We start from the raw sequence: 19,242 nt of genomic DNA, 5'->3' as shown, positions 1-19,242 counted from the left end.
TTTGCAGCTATTTTACCAAAGACTTTGTTAATGGCTGGTTGAATTTTTGAATTGGCTGTACAAGAATAGTGCGTTTTCTTTTAGAGAAGATAAAAGATTTATGTTTTTAGAGAAGACTGAATCAAGCAAATTAATTTTCACATAACAGGATGCATTTAAATTTTCCAATTAATGGAATTGATAAAATTAGTTTCAAATACTCGGTTATGTCCTTGATCCAAAAGTCTGTGAGGTGTTCTTTCTGCCTCTGCTAGTGCTGACTGAATTTATTTCGTGGTCAATTGAAAAATCTGTGTGGGGTGCTATGCATGTGGTGGTTTTAAAGGTTCTAAATAATGTCATCTTGGATGGTTTAGAAGAATATTTTATACAAAAAAGATTTGACAATATCTTTCAATGTTTTTATCGTTCAGGATGCCAATTTTTTTTTGTACCTTTTGCATTGTGTTTGGTTATGCATTGCATTGTCAAATCCAGATAGTGACATGACACTTTGACACTGCTTATTTGATAGATGTTAAAATATACTGTGAAATATAATAATGTAATGTATGTGAACTAACAATGTCAGATTTTTTTATAGTTACACTGTTATTGGATTGAAACTGAGAATACATGTTGAACAAAATTTGGTAAGGAAAAATTAAGGTCATCAAGAGCATTTCCAATTTGATAGAACTGAACAAGCAATTCAGTCCTTAAAATGATTTTTTATATCCGGAAGTTCAGTATATCAATAATGGGTCTAGTTTATGTTATTTTGTTCCTTTACTCTCTCCTCCCCATATACATAAAGGTTTCTCATTGCTAAATTCGCTACTTATTGGCCAGGTATGTTAATGTGTTGGCCATTATTCATCCAATTTAAGTTATATATTTGAGATTTTGTTTTGTGGTTCATTGATAGTTTCAAGGCTTAGTAGTTTTTATCTTTGAGTGTTACAACGAGAAAGCATTTGAGTGAATCTGTGTGTTACACAGATAAGCTATGTTAACTTTACCCTATTTACTATATTTACATTACACTATCAAGCCATAACTATTTATATACAGAATTTCTAATGGTATCTATTATTAACATCTTATTCTTGTATTTGTTTTAGAGAATATTTTGAAGATGTAGATCGAACCTGGGAGAACTTTGAAAAGACATTATGGGGACATGTTTCCAATTTCTATAAACTTTCTAAAGAAAGGTTTGTGCCATGTCTTGAATATGAACATATCAAATTATGTTGCATATTGTTTTACTATGAATCTGCTTGAACTTTTATCATTTGAGTGCTAATTAAGTTTCGATTTGAGTATTATGTTCGTTAAATTATACATTTGATCCATATCCTTTTCCTTTAGCACTCGTTTAGATCATTGTTATTCCTCCTATATTAGTCCACGCTTCGGATGTACAACCCTGAGTGTGAGAAGATGTGTTGAGAATCCCACATTGACCAGAGATACGGCCTAGGTAGTTTATATAAGGCTTGGGCAATCCCCACCTTTCAAGTTCGTTTAATGAGGCGACTTAGGCCTCAAGTCGAAATTCTAAAATTGTAACAGAGCCTATTCTAGATCGGTTAGTTATTCCTCCCTTTCTGGGCGTGAAATGTTGTGTTAAGATCCTTGTTATTCCTCCTCATTAGTCCACACTTTAGATATCTAATTCTTAGCATGGTTAGGTGTGTTAAGATTCCCACATCGGCTAGGATACAAATTATGTAGCCTTTATAAGGCTTGGCAATCCACACTGGTTATGTGGAGTGAGTTAGGCCTGAAGTCCGAATTCTAAAAGCACTTTTTGATTCATTGCAATATTAAACATGAAGTTATATAATGTGATTATGGTATAATCAACAGTTCTCTCCTTTATTTTAATCATGTTATTTTATTTTATTTTCCTTTCTGTTTGCAGCCCACAGACTTTGGTTCGTGCTTTACGGTATGTTGCTGATAGACAATTGCATTTTCCTTTAAATTTTTCCATTTCTTATTCCTTTATGGTATCTTTATTTAAAGGCTTGGTTGTATGATTGGAATTTCTAAACTCAATGTAATCTTGTTTTTGTTGTGTTTGACCTATTCTAGGGTTGTTGAAATGCAAGAAATCCTTGATCAACAGGTCGCAGAGGAAGCAGCTGAGGCTGAAGGGGATGGTGCAATGGCACTGGTCGCAAACCCTCATCAAAGTGCCATGTATGTTATAGTAATTTGAATTGAGTTCCATTATCCTAGATGCGTTGCGAATCTTGTGATCTTAAAAATCTTTAATAATGGAATCATCAACCTTAGATAGTGTGCTGTAGTTTCTCTTTTTATATCTGTAAGAGGATTTCTTATCATCTTTTCACATACCTCTTTCTCTCCATACTTTAATAAATTTCTTTTATTTTTCCAAAACAAAGGTAGAGATCCATTAAAGTAACTTGGAGTCTAATATTGGAAGGATCATTACTTTCATTAAGATAATCAAATATTTCATTTTTTTATTAGGGACTTCTCAAAATGATTTAATTGAAAATGATTTAATTGATCAATTATTCTGAATGATGGATTGTATCTATACATGGAACTTCTCTGTTACAACTATCACTAAATAACTGATTCAGTTACTGACAGCTGTGTTAGTAACTGAAATGCCGAATCTAACTACTTTGTTGACTGACAAAAAAGATTTCAGGTCTTGTGATAGTACTAGTAGCATCTGAGCAATAGTCTGCTCCCTGTTTAGGCAATTTGCAACTTCCAGTCATTGGAAAAGAGATGCTTTGGGCCTCTACCTCGTTAGATCTTTTCTAGCAAGTTCGAAATGTATTTATGTATACTGGGCATGTAGTAGAGAGCTATCCTTGACATGCTTAACCTCAATACCCAAAAAGTAGTCAAGTTCTCCGAGTGGCTTGAAAGCAATATTAGAGTGCCATTGGGCGGGTAAGATGCTGAATGTGTGCTGAATAGAGTTGTCCGTGAGACTGACAATTATATCAAATTATCAACATATACAAGCATGTAGACAATATAAAAGATTTGCAGTAAATGAACATAGATGGGTAACATTTACTGGCTGGAACCCGAGTGTGAGCAGGGCATTTTTTAGCCTTTTAAGTTTCAAATCAGGTCATTGGAGTCAGTTAAAGGCCCTATAGAGCCTTATGCAATCTACAAACTAGACTTTTATGTAGATGCTTCAAACCCTTGGGGATGCTCCATATACACTTCATATAAAATCCCATACAATAAAGCATTATTCACATCCAGTTGACTTAGATGCCAATTGTGAGTTGGTGCCTCTTAGAATTTGGGCTTATGGCCCAACTAAATACCAAAAATTCAGTTATTGGAACTGGAGCGTGAACAATGCGGCAACAGATCTAGAATAGACTTTGATACTATCTTATAATTCGAATTTAAGGCTTTACTCAACCTTAGAAAACCAGTTTGTATGGTGAGGACTGCCAAGTTTATAAGCAGTATTTAGGCCTTATCTCATGGCTTTTGCAATGTTGTTTTCTTTGACTTCTTCTCTTTAGGTGAAATCCAGCACGTCAGTTTTTTAGTTTATCCCTATTAGGTTTTTATGTTGAGCGTAACTCACCCTTACAAGACCGGCTTGCAAGATGAGCAGCGCCGCTCTTTATAAACAATGTTTAGGCCTTATCTTTGTTCTATGTGGGACTAGAGTTTTTCTCAATAAACCCGTCAGTCCTATCGAGTTATGATAATTGCTGGTTGTCCCTGTTCCTTTTTTTTCTTCCTTTTTTTATGTTTCTACTACTGTGTTCATGTTAGGATGGCCATTAGTATTGTTGTGGTGCTGTTTCCTTTGACATTTTCTTTGTCACAGTTGTCATCATCGTGTCAGGTGAAATTTTCCTTTACATTCTGTTTATTCCAAAAGTTGCCAGTCTGTTTCTCTTTGACACTGGGATGGTTGCCCATTTCCCCCATGCATTATGGTAGGTTCTACGTCTTACTAATCGATGCCTGATTTTTCTGGTAATTTTAATTCTACCTTCATTTAAAAAAGATTTAATTTTAAAAAGTAAATCAGTATGTGGTAGTAGTTGTGAAAACATTATGCCTGCTTGTTTTGTCTTATGAGACTTATGCCTGACAGCCTGAAGTTTTATTGTGGATATTCCCCATCATTATAATCTCTTTTAGAGTCATTCTGGTATGGGAGCAAAAATGAATGAAAGTTCAAAGATAATTTTCCCGTACAATTTATTGATAAAACTAATCCAGGAATCTTTTCCCCCATTTCCTAATTGTTCTGTAAAGGAGAAGTTCTCTCCTTTCCCCATCTGTCATTACTTGATTTTGTTTATGCTAATGAATCACAGAAAACCTACAAGTGCAACGGCTCCTTCAAAAAATTTAACACAACAAAAATTGAAGGTTCAGGGGAAAGGCTATAAGGATAAGTGCTACGAGCAAATTAGGAAGACTGTTGAAGGACGGTTTAACAAACTTTTAAATGAGGTAGATCACTAGGTCTTACTGCTCTACTCATTCTCCAGTTCTCCTGCTGCAAAAAATGCAGATACTTGTGTTTTCTCAAACTCACACCTGCATAACTCATCAGTATTGCTATTTTGCAAGCAACTTATTTCAATTTCATTTATGTATCAGCTGGTGTTTGAGGACCTGAAAGCAGCTTTAGAGGAAGCTCGAGTGGTATGTTAGACTGATTTAATTTAAGCTTCTTAGCTATTTACTGTGCATTTTCCTCACAGCGGCTTTTTAATATTATTCCCCTCTCTCCCACCTTATATCAGTTGTTTGTTGTTTTCTTCTTTAGATAGATGAATCATCATGCATGCTTAAGTTTGTATGCCCAAAAATGCTATAGTGGAATGCTTGATAGCAAGATGGCTACTATTCTTAAGATTATAAAATTACCCAAATTAATGACATTCATAATTAATAATTCAAAATTAAGGTATAACTTTGAACACAATCACCATCAATATAAACAAGACATAGTTAACAGAGTCCTGCAAAGCGTACACACACACACACACACAGACCCGTGACAAAGATGGGTTTTTAACCCTTACATACTATATGCTGCGATAAAATGGGATTAACCACCTTAGATGAAAGTATCAAAGTATACAATATATGGAAAAGTTAATTGTGTTTTCGACTTACTGAAAACTGTACAAAGAGAGTGTGAATCAATAAAAATTACAGGGTTGATTCGTTGGCGTAAGAATCAGGGAAAAATAGTTCTCCCTACAAATGCTGTAACTAAAAAGGACAATAATAATCACAGAGCCTAAGTGAGGATTGCCACAATTATCTACTCAGTACTATCAAGAAAAGTTTTGTGCACTAGGGAAGTTTTTTGACTGTAAAATGATATTAACAGTGATTAAGTGAGGATTGATTGTTGGTGATTATTTGAATATTTGAAGAAGGGGTGATTTGTTGACAAATATAGCACTCTATACCGCCATACTTTTGGTAGCTCAGATCATTGCTAGTCTTATTGCTGTTTGGTAGACCTCCCTCTCATTTAAAAACAAAATATTTTATTTCCTGATATTCATGTCTGTTGTCAAAATCTTTTCTTAATCATTCTTTCTCATATATTTGTAGAACAGATCGTGAACCTGATCTTTCTTTAAATAGTAACAAATTCCAAAAAGCCTGTTAGGCTGTTACAGTAGTCTCTTTAAAACCCAAAATTCTATTAAATTTGAATAGAATTTTGTTTGACCCAGTCTTTTTTTCCTATGTTCACTGTCCAACAGGTTTGCAAATCTAGTGTCTTGTCCCCCCTCTTTATATTTTCTTCTCTTTTTCTGTGCTTTTTTTTCCTGTCCAGTAAGTTTGAAATTTATGTTGTTTTAGCATTATTATAATTTGAGCTTTTACACACATACACAAACAGTCACTCACATATAGTATTAATTATTTAATCTGTATAAAAAAATAATATTAACAGTCATCCCGATATGTGCTATCATGCTATAGCGGGCTGCATAGACTCCTAAATTCTTAAGAGTCGTGCCAAAGTGCTGACCCAAATTTTTCTTAGCATTTGGGAACAAAATTCTATTAAATTTGATATATTTGGGAGTGAATCACCATTTTGGTCCTCAAAGGAATAGGACTATGATACTCCCCCACCCCCACCCACCCACCTTCATAAATTTTAATGCTGAGTCCCATCCAGAATCTGTTTGAAGCTGTCAGTCATACAGATGAAATGCCGGAACCCATGTATAACTTAATATACTTGTATTCATGAGTTGACATTTTACACTACAGAAACTTTTATTCTATCATTTAATACCATTTCTAGCTTTCTTCATTGAGATCCAGTTTTGTTACCTGTTACTGATTACTGCTGGAACCTTGTTTCTTTTGTGGTATATAGATTGGGGAGGAACTTGGAGATATCTATGACTATGTGGCCCCCTGCTTTCCTCCAAGGTTATTTTTGAATTTTTGAATTTACTACCTTTTTAATCTTCTCTGCTTTAGGACATGGTTTCTTCTGATTAATAATCTCACTAAAAGATTTGGTTTGCTTGCTTGTATAATTTCTTTTCTTTTTTAGGTATGGGTATGTGTTTTTTGTATAATATACAGTTTCTATATTATCAAGGTTCTTTATATATCTTTTATTAAATTTCTGGCTCAGTAGACTTTGTTAAATACATATGAGTGCTTAGTAGAAGAGATGCTACACATTGATAAAGATGATTGTAACTGTAAACTCGTAAGCTTATTCTACACCTCTATACTAATAATTGAACTGTAAGAGAACTCTTGTACCTATCATATTCAATTCATGCACTATGAGTAACTAATTTGTTATGTGAAAATCAATTTCCTTTTTCTCCAAGTTACCCTTAACACTTCCCCTCAAATCAAAATACAGGTTTATATCATGTAATAAAAATAGAGACCCATAATAAAATAGACCCAAAATAAAAATCAATTCATCAATCAATGAACTTAGACAACAAGTACTGGTAGGTAGCTCTTCGAACTCTTGTACCCTTCATATTCGTTTCTGTCTGAATGCATTTCACTTAATCTAAGGAAGTGATTGCTTGTAGGGGGTTTCTTTATGCACATACGCTGTTTGTTCTAATTTTGTTTTTTAATTCTGGCAGATATGAAATATTCCAACTAATGGTAAACCTGTACACTGAGAGGTTTATTCAGATGCTAAGGTTGCTTAGTGACAGGGCAAATGAGTTAACAAATATTGAGATATTAAAGGTATTTTACTATAGTTTTTATTTATGTATAATTTATTACTATCCGTCATATGCTCGGAATGTCATTTTCTCCTTAGATGAAGGTGATCCAACCATGCATTTTTCTTAGCATTTGGGAACAAAATTACTAGCTTTCTAATTCATTCATATTACAGACAATGGTGTGATACTGTGATGTGTTAGGAGCTCCCAATGGAAATAAGATAAAGAAAAAAATGATTTTATTTGCTGAGTAAAAAGAACAAAAGACAGAAAATATCTCTCCTCCAAGGATTTTTTCCGCTAACAAAGGGTTTACCCTCCACAACTGGGCACTTGCCTGGTTATATCAAATTACATTACTTCAACATTCATCCTACCTTTACTTCCCCCTATTAATATATCTCACTAGTCCCCTCTAACTAACTACCTATTTTAATTTTAACTGCTCAAAATAACTACTTTGTCTTTCCCTTATTGTTCCAAGTATATTCTTTTGTCCTTATAATACCACCCTTGGGCTGAATCTGCTGTTTCATAATTTCTTTAATACTTTAATCACTGTTAAAATTAGCGTTTTCTTTTTCTATTTTGGAGTTTGGTATAATTCCTTGGTACGTGTAGATTTTTCATTGCAACATTTCTTTTTCCCCTTCCATTTTCTTTTTCTCCGCCTTTTTTTTTATGGGAAAAGATACACTTATTTTTTTTGGTCTCAAGTAGGTAACTGGTTGGGTGGTTGAATACCAAGACAACCTGATTGGCCTTGGTGTTGACGAGTCTCTAGCCCAAGTGTGCTCCGAGAGTGGTGCGATGGATCCTCTTATGAATTCTTATGTTGAGCGAATGCAAGCTACAACAAGGGTAAATCCTAGCTATCTTGTTTATGCATTTAGCTTTGGTAATCTATGATGTTCCTTGGATGATTTATTTATCTCATTAAGCTTTGTTCTTAATGTTTTGCAGAAATGGTACTTGAATATTTTGGAAGCAGATAAAACACAGCCCCCAAAGAAAACTGAAGATGGGAAGCTATACACCCCAGCTGCTGTTGATCTATTCAGGATACTAGGAGAGCAAGTTCAAATTGTTCGAGATAATAGCACTGATGTCATGTTATACCGAATTTCCTTGGCAACCATTCAGGTAATGTCAGATAAAATATAGATGTAACTGCTGGAAAATCTGCCTTAATTGCTGCCACCATGGGGCCTTTTATTGGGCCACTCCTTTTATCTAAATTGCAATGATATAACTCCTTTAGTGTACTGTTTAGGGGGCGGGTTTAGTCCCACATTGCGTATTTGTAATGTTTATAAGGATTGGGCAGTCCTCATTTGCAAGCCGGTTTTGTGGGGTGAGTAAATCTGAATTCTAATAGTGCATTAGAACCTCTTATTAGATCCGTTGTTAGGCTGCCTGCATCCTCCAAGGACCGTTGGGCATGGGAGTGAGAGGGGGTTGGAAATCTGCTTCCTTTGTAGCCACCTCTGCAGTATGCTATTTGACCACTTCTTCTGCCTTCATTTGCAATGGTACAACACCTTTGTATATTATTAATTAAAGTGATTTAGTCCTGCATCGCCTAGAAAAATATAGAATTTCAGAGAGCTAGAGAGAATCTAGAAACTGAGTTAGATGTATATTGATTTTCTGATTCTTTAATTAGAGGGGATGTACTCTATTATGTCATAGTCTTTGTAATACTTATAATGAGTTACACTCTAAGCCTAAATTCTAAGAGTAATTGATGCACAATAAGTTTATGTTTTGTAAACTTTAATCTTGGTAAATGCGTGGTAAAGGGGTATAATTTGGAACATAAAATTTTCTCATACAAAAATTAGTTAAGCATCTTTATTATTGTAATGTATCACCAACAATCCATGAAGGGCCACTAATAATACAAGGTGTAGTGTTTAGTGCTTATATCAGTCATTCTGTTTTATAACTATGTTATTTTACAGGTGATGATTGATTTTCAAGCAGCTGAAAAGAAGAGACTTGGAGAACCAGCTTCTGAGATTGGTCTGGAACCTTTATGTGCTATGGTTAGTGAATTTTTCTAAGAAGTGTCGGCTTTTTATTTCAACACATGATGACTATTTCCATTGGTATTTTCTGTTGACATAAGGTGCAATTTAATGTTTTATTTAGATAAATAATAATTTGCGCTGCTATGATCTTGCAATGGAGCTAAGTAATAGTACCATAGAAGCCCTTCCACAGAACTATGCAGAGCAGGTCTGGACCTTTTGTTTTTGTTTTTTTTCCTAGTTTCGTTGCTTTTGTAAACGTTGCTTTGTTGACTTATTTTTTTTTAATACATTTTAAGTGAAACTTGCATAATTCTGTTGTTGTAACTGCAATAGTAGTGAAACAGAAGCAAAACCCTGAATTAGTTATGGTTAGTACTCAGAGGGAGGGGGAAAGGGTGAGAGGTGGAGGGGTGGCTGGGTAAGAGCAGTGAGGGAAGAAGGGAGAAATTATGAGTTGCATATTGAAAACCATCTATAATTAAAATGATATCCAATGGTTGAAACAAAAGTAGACCAGGCTTAACTGACCCTATCTATGCAAATATGGGTGGGTATAAGTCTTTTGTAGTCAGCTGATGTGTGAAATGTTACGTATGACAGCTGTGACTGACTCAGAGTTGGTGTAAATAAGCACTTTATTAGTGTAGGATAAGGACAAGTGGACAACTTTATATAGCTGATATCCAATGTTGTTAAATAGCAGCTGTAGTGCTATATCGTAGCGGAATTTGAACAAGTCGGTATTGTTCCGCGATTTGCTATTTAGTATAAAATGTTGTCAAATAGAGGCTATTGCGTAGTGATACTTGAATAAACTGCTATTTTCCGCGATCCGCAATTGACAATATTGCTGATATCATAAACATATAAATTCATCTCTTTCTCTTCTCAGGCTCTCGATTCTCTCTCTTACACTAATAGAATAAACAAGAATAACCACTTCCTAGAATAATCAGAAACTTAGAATAACATAGTAACAGATAACAGCTTTTTTAATAGAGACAGATTACTGAATCTATTATTTCTTATTTATTCCTCCTGGAGTAGACTCTCCAAACCTTGGGCCCACTACTCTGCCTTATTAGTTGGGCTCTGTCTGAAACTTGTATTGCCCATCAGCTCGTTGTGATCCTTGTAGTAAGGCAATATTAGTGCCCTGCGATTTCACTTATTCTTTTTATGGTCTTTTTACACATTGTCTGTTTCTTTGTAGGTTAATTTTGAAGATACCTGTAAGGGGTTTCTCGAGGTAGCTAAGGTAAGACACAGTGTGCAAGTTTCTGTATCATAATTGGTACTGTAATTTTTTAATATTATTTTCATTTATAACTTGATGTGTTTTTCCATAGTTTCCTTATATGGATTAGATAAGATTTTCACTATTTTTAATTCCTAAACTGTAGTGATTCCATGTGATTCAAATATTGAGATCACGTGATATGGAAACCAGTTAAGTCATATTTTTATTGAAAATGAAATGAAATTTAGTGGAAGTATGAGATGTCTATGAATCTAATTTTAATTATAGAGCCAATTATGTTGACATAATTAATATTCCTGATAGATTTCTAAAATCCAAAACACACAAAATTGATACCGGGTTTATTGTAGATCTCTTCCTTTTTTTTCATAAACAAATGTTTGAATTTGGTCTTAAACTTAACAAAACCCCCAAAATCATTTGTAAGGTGAGGACTGTCAAGCCTTCTAAGCACTACAAAAGCCATAACTCAGAAATATGGGACTAAACCCACCCCCTTACCCCAGCACAATGAAGTTGTTGGAGGCTGCTATGAAGGCAACCCAAATTTGCTGCCATTACGGTGGCTAGGGTGGATTTCTGTTAAAATAAAATTTTCAACAATAAATATATTTACTGAAACATATTTGAAGGATCTCCGACATATGAGTGAAATAGATTAAAAGAAAAAGAAAAAGAAAGCATTTGTTGAAATTATAAGGTTTAAGAATTTTGCATATAAAAGAAAAGAAGATAATAGAGACTACATTGTGTGATTTTAGAGAAAAGGAGGAGAGAAAATAATAAGGGTTTGAATATTATGGATAATAGCTTAATGCTGACTTGATTACAAAAGACTCGATACTAATCTCTATTTATAGAGAAACATATGTTCAATCCTAAATCAGGAATAAATCATAATAATAATGAGAGATATTCTAAGATATCTCTATGATTATAAATTGATCCTAGGAAATAACTCAAGATACTCTAATATAATATAAAAGATATTATAAGGTATTTTTTAATATTCTAACACTCCCCGTCAAGCTTACTAAATTTTAGCTTGTTACAAGAAAATAATGTTTTGCTCTGCAAAATAATAAAAAAGATTAAAAAGCAACTCAGGGATGCAGGTGAAGTCGGAGAGAATTGCTATAAATATAGCCTAGCCAGATAGCCGATATGATCATCAGTCTGAGAGAAATTCATGGCAAGCAATTGAACAAAGCAAGATCCGTTCTTCTAAAAACTGCATTTGGAAGCTTCAAACCAATAATATTGGAGAAGCGTGCTTCAAGGAGAGAAAGGCAAGGCCAGTACATCTGAGACAAAGATGGGGCCAGTGCATCTGGGACAAATTGTCATGCTAAAGTGTGAGTCATGAAAATAAAAGACATTGTTAGAATGACCATCAATGGAAAAAGAAGTCATCACTAATATGATTCATCTGTGGGAAAAGGGACACCACCCAAATGATCGTCGTTGGGAATAAAAGCCACTGTTATAATCTATTAGTAAGAACTAAATTGCATGACAAACACCAAAAAGGAAGCAGCGCAACTTTAATGAAATGAAGCCATGATCGATTAGCGGAGTGAGAAAATGCATCCAAAATAGGAGAGACAATGGTTGTTTCAGAAAATTTGCTGGAAAACTTTTCCAGCAGCGGCAATAGGCAGCAACAGACGGCAGCGGCAAATCTACTCGCATGAGAGGTTAGCAGCGTGTGTGACGGCTTTTGGCGACGCGCTTTCAGGCATGATCTGCTGGAGATGACGGCGCTGTTCTCAGGAAAATTTGTCGGAAATAGTGGCAGCGGCGCAATAGCGAATTGAACCGAAAATGAGTGAAATGTGTCGGAATGTTGGAAAAGAGAAACTACGATTATATTCCCTAACTATTGGGAACTCGACAGCGGAACAACGGCAAGATTGTTCAAGGAGGATCGAAATAGGCTCTGATACCATGTTGAAGTTGTGGGATTTTAGAAAAAAGGAGGAGAGAAAATAATAAGGGTTTGAATATTATTCATAATAGCTTAATGCTGACTTGATTACAAGACTCGATACCAATCTCTATTTATAGAGAAACATAGATTCAATCCTAAATCAGGAATAAATCATAATAATAATGAGAGATATTCTAAGATATCTCTATGATTATAAGTTGATCCTAGGAAATAACTCAAAATACTCTAATATAATATAAAAGATATTTTTTAATATTCTAACACTTTGAAATCGATATTTATTTGATATACTAGATGATGTATTGATCACTGGTTGTTACAAAAGACAAAGCACACCTTATTTGTGTTTTATATTAATACTAGACTCCAAATTATAGTTAAATAAAGAAAAAAATTGTGAAATATGATGAAACATGGGAAGTGATCCGGACCGGAGATTGGAGATGGCCGGAGTTCCGCACAAATAGTGGTAAGGGAACAGACAGCAATCCTAAGGAATATTCCAAGATATTCTAAATTACTAAGATACGATCAACATTATGAGATATTTTTCATATATTTTATTTTTAAAAACATCAATAAAGCTAAGTTGCCAAATCTCTTACAATATTAATCTGACTGCTTCACAACTGTGAAGGAACTTCTGTGTAGCTGTGTTTACAGATGACAGAGTTATGTAAGGAAAATATGACTTTTTCAATATATATATACCCTTATAATTTTGTCTTAAATGTTGTAAAAATATTTTTAGCATATTGTAATTACGTAAGTTGTAAATACAATTATAAAATATTTGTTTGCTAAGTATTGTGTACAATATTGTGGAGCAAGGATCTGTTATGAATCTGCTACAATTTAGTCATAGAGAAAGGCGATTAAGGAACCGCCTGAACAAAAGAATGAAACAGAAACAACCAAGAAAAACAGAAAATCTATGTAACAAAGCTTTCAAATCCTGGAACATATTTATTAGTGAATCCTTACCAAATGGTCATGTGCTTGTACACCAAATAGACAGCTAAAGCCTAATCTTATCCTGAATCAGGTGGTATGATAAAGAAACAACCTTAAAATCATGGGAGTTCCTCTCCAACCAAATGCACTACACTGTAATTTGCCTAATATTTTCTTAACTAAATTGCATTCCCTTTGTCCCACTATAAGTGTTCCATTTGCATAAGGAATTTTTTTGTCTCGAAACGTATGTTATTTTCAGCTTTCAATGTAATAATATTAATTACTTTTTTCTAATTGTCCTCTCTAAATACTTAGTAATATTATAAGTAATTAGTAACATTATGTGCATCGCTCTCAAATCATTATATTCCACATTTCCTTTATGACAATGATAAATACATCAATGTTTAATAAGGATAATTTAGTAAAGATCCGCAAGAACCATAGTAATGATTTTGAATTGAAAATCAGCTAAGGCTATAGGACAATATTGGTCAATTCATTCCACCTCAGGGATTTTAGGGATGAAGACAACAACGTTGGAGTTAAGATCAGGGATCATCCAACCTGTTTTGAAGAATTGAAGGATAGAATTGAAAACATCCTGACCAATAATATCGCAATAAGTGTGGTAAAAGTGACCACCCAAATCCATCAATGCCCGGAACACTATTACCATTCATATCAAACACAACATTTTTCACTTCATCGATAGTAGGCTAATTCATTTGCAAATGTGTTCTATTTTTAACTTCAGTGTGCACAATGTTTTCCATATTGCTTTTATATCCAATAATGAACATGGCTCATAAATTCATTCTGCAAAAAGGGAAACAGAAAATATGGACCCATAATACAACTACTTGAAGATCTCTTGTGTTGAAAAGTGTTAGCATGCCTGTCTGTTATGTTTGTCTGTTGGTTATTCACTCACCAGCATGTTTATTCTTTGTTTAGAGAATATTTTACTTCACATTCATATTATTAGAATAATGTTGTTCACTGCATTTACCATTTTGATGAATATATGTTTCTTGGAAGAGATGAATTCTGATAATTTGAATATTGTTGGTGATAGGAAGCTGTGCATCAAACTGTAAGTGTAATATTTGAAGATCCTGGTGTCCAGGAGTTGCTTGTCAAACTATACCATAAAGGTAAAGCAATTTTCTCCATCACCTAGCTGGTTTCTTATGTAGGTTTATGTTAATAGTTTATTGAGGGTGAGGGTAAATCCTTATTGTTGAACTGTATTCTTTTGCTGTATTGATTCTTCTACTTGAATACGAAATGTGTTACTTTGAACATTATGTTATTATAGGCTGTGAACTATTGTTTAAGTAGAGGAGGCAATAGAATTCACTAATCCACATCCAATGCATCCATTTAATTATATGGATTGTTAGTGATCCATCCACATTTTTTTTGTAAATCTAATGGATCACCTAAAGTAATAACACAATCCATTGGATTAAAAGTAAAATATAAAAAGTATTCATTTTCTTATATTTTAATTTTTTAATTTTTAAAATTTAATAAAATAATATATTTTGAAAAATTTGATGAGGTCTCACTGGGGTAGCTGTCCTTGGTGGATCCCCTTGGTGGTGCCCACAATTTTAGAAAAAAATATTTTTATTTTACTTTTTTGTAAATAATTTAAACTAATAAAACTCTTCAATGTTTAAATTTTTTCTTAGTAAATTATTTAAATCATTTTATGGATGGATTGGATGTCCATCCATTAAATATTTTTATTGCATGGATTGAATTATTTTATTAAATAGGATGGTTAGAATTGATTTCTTTTTATGGTAGTTCTAACAAAATATTGGATTTGTTTTAATCTATCAAATTATATACTGTTGTTCATTCGTGTCTTGGAATTTCTGTCTCTTCCTCACTGTTTGTGTTATGCACAAAACTAATCACAAGCTTTTAGCCTCTCACAGTTTCTCTCTTTCTTGGTGAAAATTTGGTTATATCCACAGAAAACTTTTTTTTTGGGAAGTCAACCAAATGTTAGATTTGAATTTTTTACTTTTTCTGAAAAGTTTAGCATATGGAAAATAGTTTTACTTATATTGTTTTTGGTTGTCAATTTTTTACTTTTAAAAATTCAACTATATTGATTTCATAGTATATAAAATATAGTTCAAAAACAATTTTTTCATGTGTACTGTGATATTCACATGAGCGAAATATGTTAATTTGTGTGCAAAACAGACACCTCAAAAGCAACTCTACCGCTGGTTAATGTTGTGTTGTTGTCGGTCTCCCTTTCTCTTTTGCGCTGCAAAAGACAGGTTTGTTTTGTTAAAATCCAGTTGCCGTTTCTTTTGCCAAGCAGTTTGGTTCTGTAAATCGGAATCACAGTACACTGAACTGAACTGAAGATCAAGTTCAGACTAAATGAGCACCATTCTATCCAGTTTGTCAAACTGTCTTCCAGTGTAGTTGTGTTTGGTGCAGTTCTCTCTGAGAACCTAACCGCAAACATCCATAGGTATCCAGCATTACCTTTTTTTAGCAGCAATACCTTGTTCTATTGCTAATCGTCAATGTAAAAAACTATAACCTTACTGTTTCCTTTTATATCTAATCAATCACGTCCTTTATATTTGATATTTTTAAAATGATTTTTTTTTTCCTTTTCCTTTACACATATAAGAACGGAGTGAGGGGCAGACTACTGAGTTATTGATTGTAACATTTGACGATTATTTTACTAATTTTATAAAAAAGTTAGTTGATTTTCTTATCTCAGTATTTTTTTCATTTGCTTTGCATATATCAGAATGGAGTGAGGGACAGGTTACTGAGTACTTGGTTGCAACATTTGGCGATTATTTTACTGATGTAAAAATGTGAGTTGACTTTCTTATCTCAGTAAGTTTGTTTTGTTTAGTTCTCCCACATGTGCCATACTCTGTAAGTTTTTTGCTCTGGCCTCTATGATGAAACTGGTAATCCTGAAAGCTTTATCGTAGAATTTGGGTTTAAAGTTTAGACCATATTCAACTCTCCAAAAGGTAACTCAAACAGGAAGTATTATAACACCCAGGCCCAAACTGGAGGACAAAAACGGAGGGATACAACTCAGAAGCAACACACAGAATCAGTAACCCACGCCAAGCAGAGAACAGTTGAACAACAAATCACGCAAACAAGTCATTGCTCCTTTGTTTACCATCCTGATTCCTCAAACACTGAAACATGCTCCTCAAGTCTTCAAGATTTTTCTTCTCCATTCATTGATTTAACCATGAGCAGCTCCTAGGATCTTTGAGCTCTTACGCCATTTGGTAGAACTGATCAGAACTAAAGAACAGAAATAAGAATTTTATTGATGGAACCCCCAAAGGCCTAGTTCAATATCAGAATTGATTCAAGAACAGAGAGATGAAGAATATGTTAAAGCTGCAACCCACACATGTATTTAAGAAAAATAGTTCTTACCATATCAGAATTGATTCAAGAACAGAGAGATGAAGAATATGTTAAAGCTGCAACCCACACATGTATTTAAGAAACCTAGTTCTTACCTTTCCCTACCAATGTCCTCACAATTCTAGTTCACTCTACCTTTCTACCTGTTATCCTTTCATTACGCGGTACAAGTAATATGAAAAATCAGCCTAATTCTAAATAAATGCGAAAATTGGTGATGGTTGTCAGGATTTGAATATACACTGCCTAAATGATTCATTACCATGTGACAAGTAGAGCAGGGTTGAAGAGACTAATTCAGTGTCCAATCACAAAATTTGAGTGAGGGAGCAAATTGCAGCTCAAAATAAGAAACTGAATTTTTGGTAGTCATGTTAAAGTTAACAAATTATAGCCATTTTATGTAAATAACGTCAATGAAAGAAAATGAATGTATCTTTTTTGGAGTAATTTGACCCCTCTTTAGTTTATTATGGAAAACTAATAGTTTCAACTTCCCTTATATTCAAGGTACATTGAAGAAAGATCTTTTAGGAGATTTGTTGAAGCTTGCCTTGAGGAAACAGTGGTTGTTTATGTTGACCGTCTTTTAACACAGGTTAGCTCTCAATAAAACAATAGTCAGTTCTTATTTAAGGCAAAATTAAGCATATATTCTTCCATAATAGTTTTCTGTTCATTTGACTTTTGACTTAATTAAATGTCTCTATTGTAATTTTAATTGCAGAAAAACTACATCAAGGAAGAAACTATTGAACGGATGAGGTTAGATGAGGAGGTCATCATGGACTTTTTTAGGGAACATATCAGTGTTTCTGTAAGTTCTCTTTCAGACATTTTGTCACTCTAGTCCTCTTAATCGTAATTGTGAATATTATGCTAGTCCCAAAGCAATATGTTATTAGCAATATGTTATGTAGTCCTCTAATCTTGGCATGCTGATCCCAAGTTTCTTACTCTAATTTCCTTGACATTCCGGATTAGAAAGTTGAAAACAGAGTGAGTATACTTAGTGACTTGAGGGAACTTGCTTCAGCAGAGAGCCTGGATACCTTCACACTCATCTATACAAATATTCTCGAACATCAACCCGACTGTCCGGTAAGACTATGCCCAATATGATTTAAATAATTTATTTAATTCGATGCTTCTTATTTGCAAATTGAAGTTTTTGTTCTTCTTGCAAAAAAAATGAAATATTGACTTTGAAAAGGCTTTTGATATGAAATTAAGCAATTATTGAAATAATAGCTTTGAAAATACTATATATTATATGATTTACAGTGAATGGAGATGTCTACTTTAAGTTGACCTGGTTGATGAATCTGTGTTTTTATATCTCATTGTAGTCTGAAGTTGTGGAGAAACTTGTTGGTCTACGAGAAGGAATTCCTAGGAAGGATGCCAAGGAGGTAAATAAAATTTGGTGTTTATTCTGCTGAACATTGAATTCAAGAAATACCTTCGCGGCATAAGAATATGACAGCATTTATTTGGATATGTTTTATGACCTACTGACTACAGGATATTTTAGATGTTCCTGTTGTCGGTGCTTGAAAAATTCTTGAGATAGTTCCTTAACTATACAATCAACAATTAAAGGTGGTCTGTATAAATTTAACATCGAACTTATTAGGCATCATTTTCCCAGAACCAGTCGTCGTAGTATTTTTCTAAGATAAGGGGAAGAAGGAACAGATATAATATATTTGTCTAATTTGATCATTAACTGAGTTATTTGCCGGAGAAATTTTCAGGTTATTGACTTAGGAACTCACGATGTTATTCTTGTTGATCAGGTCATACAAGAGTGCAAAGACATATATGAAAATTCTCTTGTTGATGGAAGACCTCCAAAGACAGGTTTTGTTTTTTCACGAGTGAAATGCTTAACTGTTTCCAAGGGTGGACTTTGGCGTAAACTCACTTAAAGTCATGATTCCTTCACTCGCAAGCTCAATGAATTAGCTTATAGTTCATTTGACCAGCTTATAAGAATAAGATTGTTTGAACAAAAAGATGTTTTTGCTAAAGAAACTTGTTACTCTGGTTTAGATCTTTTTTTGGGATAGCATTTCATCTTATGGCTCATATTTTCCCCTTTAATGTATTTATGAAGAAAAGTAAACAAACTCTCCCTACGTATTTTAGTCATTAAGTTACATGGTTGCTTTAAATGAATATTGCTAGTCATCTCAAAAGGGTAATGCATCTGCAGTTTAAATTAGTTTTACACTAATGTCTAATCAAAATGAAGGATGTTTTACGCTGACGTCTAATCAAAATGAAGGATGTGGTAGTTATTTAAAAAAAAAACAGTTTTACACCATTAACGTATAACCATTAAACTCATAAAAATAAATAAACACG

At 33.7% G+C, this 19,242-nt stretch overlaps 1 protein-coding gene across 3 annotated transcripts in view; it reads left to right on the top strand.

Moving 5' to 3' along the window:
- Positions 1-18,926, top strand: part of LOC101501094 (exocyst complex component SEC6) — a 28,858-nt gene extending 9,932 nt beyond the window's left edge. For 2 of the 3 annotated variants that reach the window (XM_004506482.4, XM_004506483.4), the window contains 19 exons: positions 1,104-1,196; positions 1,910-1,936; positions 2,083-2,190; positions 4,338-4,476; positions 4,627-4,671; positions 6,383-6,438; positions 7,128-7,236; positions 7,938-8,078; positions 8,181-8,360; positions 9,182-9,265; positions 9,372-9,458; positions 10,467-10,511; positions 14,501-14,579; positions 16,220-16,289; positions 17,383-17,470; positions 17,600-17,689; positions 17,857-17,973; positions 18,222-18,284; positions 18,672-18,926. In XM_004506482.4, the coding sequence (XP_004506539.1) occupies positions 1,104-1,196; positions 1,910-1,936; positions 2,083-2,190; positions 4,338-4,476; positions 4,627-4,671; positions 6,383-6,438; positions 7,128-7,236; positions 7,938-8,078; positions 8,181-8,360; positions 9,182-9,265; positions 9,372-9,458; positions 10,467-10,511; positions 14,501-14,579; positions 16,220-16,289; positions 17,383-17,470; positions 17,600-17,689; positions 17,857-17,973; positions 18,222-18,284; positions 18,672-18,803 (1,753 nt within the window). In that variant the 3' untranslated portion in view covers positions 18,804-18,926. The remainder of the gene's footprint in view (positions 1-1,103; positions 1,197-1,909; positions 1,937-2,082; positions 2,191-4,337; positions 4,477-4,626; positions 4,672-6,382; positions 6,439-7,127; positions 7,237-7,937; positions 8,079-8,180; positions 8,361-9,181; positions 9,266-9,371; positions 9,459-10,466; positions 10,512-14,500; positions 14,580-16,219; positions 16,290-17,382; positions 17,471-17,599; positions 17,690-17,856; positions 17,974-18,221; positions 18,285-18,671) is intronic. The other variant, XM_073370372.1, reaches the window with a different exon arrangement.
- The last annotated feature ends 316 nt before the right edge of the window (positions 18,927-19,242 follow it).

Source organism: Cicer arietinum, chromosome 6 (assembly GCF_000331145.2).
Source record: "Cicer arietinum cultivar CDC Frontier isolate Library 1 chromosome 6, Cicar.CDCFrontier_v2.0, whole genome shotgun sequence".
Taxonomy (NCBI): Eukaryota; Viridiplantae; Streptophyta; class Magnoliopsida; order Fabales; family Fabaceae; genus Cicer; species Cicer arietinum.
This window is presented reverse-complemented; position numbering and strand designations above follow the sequence as displayed.